Source organism: Mustela lutreola, chromosome 8, assembly GCF_030435805.1.
Source record: "Mustela lutreola isolate mMusLut2 chromosome 8, mMusLut2.pri, whole genome shotgun sequence".
NCBI classification, from domain to species: Eukaryota; Metazoa; Chordata; class Mammalia; order Carnivora; family Mustelidae; genus Mustela; species Mustela lutreola.
This window is the reverse complement of record NC_081297.1, coordinates 102719884-102726982: the sequence shown is the minus strand read 5'-3', so window position 1 is coordinate 102726982 and position 7099 is coordinate 102719884. Positions and strand designations below refer to the sequence as shown.

The 7099-nt window shown below is 37.7% G+C and overlaps 1 protein-coding gene across 1 annotated transcript; it reads left to right on the top strand.

The window, feature by feature from the left end:
• Positions 1-204: 204 nt before the first annotated feature.
• On the top strand, positions 205-5185 carry IFNG (interferon gamma). The gene is made up of 4 exons (XM_059186261.1): positions 205-420; positions 1578-1646; positions 1742-1924; positions 4456-5185. The coding sequence occupies exons 1-4, from the start codon at positions 307-309 to the stop codon at positions 4588-4590; spliced, it is 501 nt and encodes a 166-aa protein (XP_059042244.1). The 5' UTR covers positions 205-306; the 3' UTR covers positions 4591-5185.
• The last annotated feature ends 1914 nt before the right edge of the window (positions 5186-7099 follow it).

The window sequence follows — 7099 nt, the reverse complement described above, 5'->3', positions numbered from 1 at the left end:
AAAGACCCAAGGAGTTGAAAGGAAACTCTAACTACAACACCAAAATGCCACAAAACCATAGTTATTAATACAAACTAGCATCTCCGCCTATCTGTCACCATCTCATCTAAAAAAAAACTTGTGAAAATACGTAATCCTGAGGACTTCAACTAGGTATAAATACCAGCAGCAGAAGGAGATGCAGTACAGTTTTCTGATTGTCTGTAGGTCAGCTATTAGAAACGAAAGATCAGCTCAGTCTTTCAGACCTGATCAACTTAAACTGGGAGCTACTGATTTCAGCTACTTCAGCCTAACTACGAAACAATGAATTATACAAACTATATCTTAGCTTTTCAGCTTTGCGTGATTTTCTGTTCTTCTGGCTATTACTGTCAGGCCATGTTTTTTAAAGAAATAGAAGACCTAAAGGAATATTTTGTAAGTATGATATTTTAATAACACTTGCTGGTGTTGAAATGACTGAGTGTTGACTGGGAGTTGTCTCTATGATACGCTGATATCTCTAGGCCATAGTCATCTTGAGAAGACTTGGTGTTATTTTGACTGTTTACTATGCATATTTTTAACTAAATGATCTAGATACTGCTTTTACCCTCTGCTCAATGTGCTATAGAGACATAGGGGCTTTTGCTAATCTCCCAAAAGATGGGAATAATACAGATATAAAGCGCAATGTTGATAATTTTGTGGTGAGAATTCAATTGTGATGTCAAGTAATATGCATATTGAAACAATGACTAGCTATTAATTTCTGACTTCTTAGAATACTATGGGGGTGACTATAAAAGGTAAAGATTAGCATTAAACATGGTAATCTGAATTGATCAATTAAACAATATGAGGTCCTTCAAGTATTGGCTTAAAAAAATTATAGGTGTTTCTCTCCAAGTGATGGTTTCAAAGTTATACTGCCCTATGTTATCTATGGATTATACTTGAACTCAGTCACTTGCTGAGATTTTGTAGAAGTTATAATCTGGCTTATATTAAAATTTTAGTTTGTTTGTTTTGTTTTATGAGCTTTTAAAAATGTTATTTGTGGTTAATTAAAATCATTTTTGCATTTTAAATATTTTATGACTTGTCCAAAATGTAGCTATTATAATTGGAGCTATTATATTCAAGCATTCTCAAGCTTTTTTATTCTTACATCATCTAAACAATTTCACACACACACACACACACACACACACACTTGGAATTATCTTTTAAAGCTGGTAATACCGTATAGGAGGGCATCAGTAGATGTTATGGAGACCAGTACCTTAGGGGGGCAGTATTTTATAATGAGATGATTTTGCCAATTTTTTTTCTTTTTTAGCTAGGCTTGAAAATACTTTCCTTTCCTTACTATAGTTATTTGGGACAATTGAAGTATCACTGGCCTTGTTGAGTTCATTTGTAATATTGAAATTCAAGGGTTATACTAGAAAATAAGAAGATAAAATTTGGCTATATCCAACATACCAGCTTTACTAAATACGGTTGAAAAGAAAATCAGTGGATATTGTCAGCAATAAAATCTGAAGTACATTTTTAGGGATTGTAAACCATTTTTCTTTCTTCTTTTTTAGAATGCAAGTAATCCAGATGTAGCAGATGGTGGGCCTCTTTTCTTAGATATTTTGAAGAACTGGAGAGAGGTAAACTGAGTATTTCCATTTTGCTGCTTTCCCTGTTGCTTATTTTCTGAGACATAAATTCATAGCAACCTTTCTTTGTGCTCTTTTCTTCCAAGGAGAGTGACAAAAAAATCATTCAAAGCCAAATTGTCTCCTTCTACTTGAAACTGTTTGAAAACTTCAAAGATAACCAGATCATTCAAAGGAGCATGGATACCATCAAGGAAGACATGCTTGTCAGGTTCTTCAATAACAGCAGCAGTAAGCTGGAGGACTTCCTTAAGCTGATTCGAATTCCCGTGAGTTGATCTTAATTCTTTCTTTGATTTCATTGCAGAGGCTCTTGCAAAACACAGAATTTCCAGAAAGTAGATTAGCTACTGGGTATAGTTGTTAAAATTGTGAAGTGAACCCATGGCCAGAACTCCTCCTTAGTAATTGCATTTATGCTTGTGGGTGACTTTGCCAAGTCAATATGGAAATAATTTAATTTTGTGAGTTGGCGGGGAAATGCTGGCGTTGTGTCTGTTGTGCAGAGACAGGTGAATGGACAAATCCTGTGAGGAGGAAGTAGTGAAGGAGCCAAGGGGAGTACTGAGAAGAACTTCTCTCATTGCTCCTTGTTTGTGTGATGGGAAGTCCTGCTTAGGCTGGGAGACTGCAGGTCTTAATTGAAAGGGCGGGGGTGGGGAGGTGGATGGAGAGGATTTGTGTCCTCCTCCTACGTTGGTCACCAAGGAACCTTGTGACCCCAGATGATTCACAGGCTTGGCTAGGGCTCACTTTCCTCACCCTGAAAAGAGGCTTTTGGGTTCACTGTGATTTCTCAGTTCTCCTTTGCTCTAAAACTGTACCAAGCCATGGATAGAAAAAAGAAAATGAGATAGCAAAAAACTCTGGTCTCTGAAAAGGCACTAAGCACATTCTCTTGCCAGGCTCTGGTCAGCCTCTCATGTACAGCCCAAGTAGCAGAGGGAGTGTTTATTTTTTGAGAAGAAAATAGAATTTATATCTTATGAAGAAATTGTTTTATCAGCTTTTGGATACTTAGCTATCTTAGCTGGAGAGATCCTTAGCTTGTCAAGCCTTATCTCATGAAACTGCCTTGAGTCTTTAAAGTTATGGCTTTCAGAAGCTGAGAGATAACTTTGGAGCATAAAGATAAATCACAGTTTCCAAAATTTTATCAGGAGACAAAGGCCACTAGATTCTTTTGGGTTTGGCTTTGGCTTTGATGTACAAAATTTGAATGAGAAAGGGCAGGGTCTTGTGATGACTTGTCCTCTCAGGATGTGTGGCAGCTGTCATTCTTCCTTGACCTGTCTCTCACCCCTCTCAGATCAGATACAGGCTTGTTCTTCAGGATTTCTCTAGTCTCGAGTATGTTAGATGGTACAGAAGTGGTTCGGAAAATTATTAAGATCATTACCATTTTCCACTGATAGTGTTTTCCAATGGTCAGCGGATCCCCTCTGACCCCAGGCTGGAGACTGAAAAAGCACTTGTTCCTAACCCAGGGCTGTCCTTTGCTTGCTGTTCAGTCCTAGATGAGTCTCTTGGTTTCTTGGTGATACTTGGAACACTGGAAAGTAAAATTTATCACTGGAAAACACAGCTGGTAGAAACTTTTTCCTACTCTGTTGTAACGGGGCCTCGAAAAAAATCTGTGGGTCCCATCCTTCTGGAAGCTCCAAGCCTCATGCTTCATAATGGGCAATTTGAATGAGCTCTCAACCACTGTCTCCTTTGGCTGAGTTGCTAGTATTTAAGAATGTTATACTTTTTAATAATTAGTCCTGAAGCCTAGAATCCATCTAATTATTCTCAGAAGTGTGGCAAGGTGGTCACAGTGTTTCCAGTATTAGAAAGAAACGCAGTGGCAGAGCCAAGATGAAAGTAAATGGTCCCCATTTTAATAAAGGTGAGGCCCTGCAGGTTAGAGTGAGGAAACAGTTGAATTTGCTTGGATAGAAAGATGCAGTGAAATTTTCTGTAATCCCTAATTTTAAAAATTTGTGCTAGTAGTTGCTTATTGCCATATGAATATGCTTAGTGTTTATTTTTAATCCCGTTGTAGAAATGATGAAACTGACCAAATTGGGGGGAAATGAAAAATTATAGTATTCATCTGTCTTAGACTTGGTGTTTACAAAGTGCTGAACCTATACTGGTGGTTCTCAAACTTTGGTGAGTAACAGAATCACCTGGGGAGCTTAATAACCACACAACTGCATAGGTCTTCTCTGACTTCATGCATCTGGGTCTCTGCGTTCTTCATTAGGCCTCCAGGTTATTCTGCAACACACTAAAAGTGTACAAGTGTACAAAAAAGTACAAAAGTACACACTAAAAGTGTACAAGTGTACCAAAAAAAGTACAAAAGTACAAAAAAAGTACAAGGTGGATCGAATTGGTAGGGAGCCTAGAGATGATTGAAATAATCTCCTCATTGTTTAGATGAGAAAACAGAAGTTCGGAGAGGTCAAGTGACTGGTTTAAAGTCAGAGTTAATACACACAGTATTCAAACCCACATTTTTTGTCACTCCACTTCACTCCACTAAGGCTGTTTTCACTACATAATTTTGAGAATTCCATGGCAGTAAGTTTGAGGATATATCATGTATCCCATCATATTACAGCATAGCTGGCAAATTATTTATAATTTTCATCTTAATAAGCGAAGAAACCACCATTGTATATCAAGATAATATATTGTCAGTGAAAATCATTTGTTTTGAAGGAATAATTCTATTTTCATGATATTAACAGCATAATATCCTGATGGCTTGTATGTCTGGAATTAATTTTGCTGCTTTCTTCCCCAATAGGTGAATGATCTGCAGGTCCAGCGCAAAGCGATAAATGAACTCATCAAAGTGATGAATGATCTCTCACCAAGATCTAACCTAAGGAAGCGGAAAAGGAGTCACAGTGTGTTTCCCGGCCGCAGAGCATCGAAATAATTGTCATCCTGTCTGCAATATTTGAATTTTTAAATCTAAATCTATTTATTTATATTTAATATTTTACATTATTTATATGAAGAATATATTTTTAGACTCATAAGTCATAGTATTTATAATAGCAACTTTTATGTAATGAAAATGACTATTAATATATGTATTATTTATAATTCCTTTATCCTGTGACTATTTCACTCAACCTCCTCCCTTCTTTTTCCTGACCAACTAGGCAAGACTGTGATTTTAAGACATAATCTCAGGAACCAACTAGGCAGCTGACTTAAGTAAGACCCTGTGGGTTATGCATTTATTTCACTTGATACCATGAGCACTTATAAATGAAACGATGCCGTCCAGTCGCTGCCTACCTGGGAACATGTCTGTATTATGAGCCACTGCTCTAATGGCATGTCAGGTGACACTTGAATGTGTCAGGTGATACGATTTGTCTCCTGATTAAGAATATTGCTTTTCTTTTCATGCCTGGTGCTTCAGAATACCACTGACAACTATGACTGTACCCAAATGGAAAGTAATTAATTTGTTTAGTTTATCAATATTTAATATATATTAATAAAGTATAATGTCATAATGATTTGTGCTGTGTCAGACTTTTTCTAAGTGAGGACTGGGGTAAATGAACTACACGCTAATGAATTAGTAGGAAGAAAGTCATTTTTTAGCTGTGGAAATCTTAGAATTGAATGAAGCCCCAAATGTGCTACTTTTCTCCATTGGGAATTTCTTGGCTTCCTTTGCACCATCTGACAGCTGTTTGAGTTCTCTTTCCAAAATATAAATTTAATCATGCTACCATTTACTTCAGAGATTCTGCCATAGAAAGTAGTCTAAATTGTTTAGCTTGGCATGCAAAGATTTATTTCTGTCACTTCCTCAAATCCCTACTGCATCATTTACGTAGGTATCCCCCATCTCCTCTGTCTACCTTGGGCAAATACCACTGGATGTGGAATAGTGAGTGTGAGCTCTAAGGAGAGAGGCCTGGATTGGAGTCTTGGTACCATCATTACAGGTAGTATAACTTTTAATTAATTACAAGCTGCAGTTTCCTCAGGTGATAAAGAAGAATAATTGTGACTTTCTCATAATATTGTGGTGAAAGTTCATTCTTTCATTCAAGAAATATTTATTGGAGCAACTACTATGTGCCTCGTGATGTTCTAGACATTTAAGATAACATGGGGAACAGGACAGAAATCCCTGCCCTTGGAGAATTTAAAATTTAGCCGGGGGAGACAGATAACAAACCAAATACATAAAATATTAGTAAATTGCATGTTATGTTAGAAGGTGTTAGGTGCTATGCAAAAAGAGTAAAGCAGGATGGGGGAAATTGGGAAAATTACATGTAAGGCTAAGTGAGTGGGCTATACATTTAAACGGAGTGATTAGAGTTGACTTCATTGAAGAGATGACATTTGAGGAAGCACTTGTAATAAGTAAGGGAGATAGCCACTTGGATTCCAGGCAAGGGGAACATCCTTGCAAAGGATGCAGAGTGGTTCCATGACTAAGTAAGAGAGCACAACTGAGGACACCGGAGGAATTGGATTTAGGCAGGTATGTAGAAAGTTTATTTTTATTAATATGTGATAAAGTAGATTATGTGGATTCTGATTTTGGCAGGTGGCTAAATGTGATGGTGAGAAGTTTTGGCATTTTTAGCTAGTTGTTTAGAGTTTCTCAGTGAAAGACACTGAAGTTTAGAGAGGAAGTATTGGAGGTTTGGGAAGAGCAGAAGAATGAACAGATCAAGGGAGGGCAAGGTGGGTTGCCAGGCAGCTTTAAGGACCCACTTGAAGTCCACAGTTCATGAAGTTAAGGGACATCAGCTGGTATAACTGTTTTTCTCCATTTATACAGAACTGTGGGTGAAGATCAAGAGTAGGCAGAGTTACATTTAGCAGACTTAATTTGGCCAAGGAAGTAGGACAAAAGAAGAAGACAAGGAGGCCATGGGAATAGTAAATTGGTGAGAAGCTCTGAGCTAATTAAAGAGGGAAAGGAATATATCCACATTGCTGAAGGAGAGTGAAGAAATGATTAGAAGTAAGGATATCTGCCCCACCTCCAGGCCTAAACGACGAGAGAGAGAAAATCAGCCAACCTTTGAAGGAGATGAAGGGGAAGCAGTGTCCTTAGGGGAGAATCTTTGGAGTATGAGAAAGTTGAGGTATGATGATTTTAGTAGGTGCTGGACTGTGAGTTTCAGAAGACCCAGTGAGTAGGGATAGAAGGAGGAGGTCATAAAAGGGGAAGTACATAAAGGTGCATTGTGAGTCTTAGACTTCTTATGATCACTGAGATAAACAAGGATAATGGATATAATGAGATCAGTTTTGCTGGCTTTGGTGGCAAGATTGTGAGTGTCAAGGACAGAAAGGACTAAGTGCCTGGGACTTCCTTCTCAGCTATTTCACTTAACCCTTTCAGTAGGAAATTGCATCCACTCTGCAATAGTGATGAGTAAAGTGAAATAGTTGGTTTA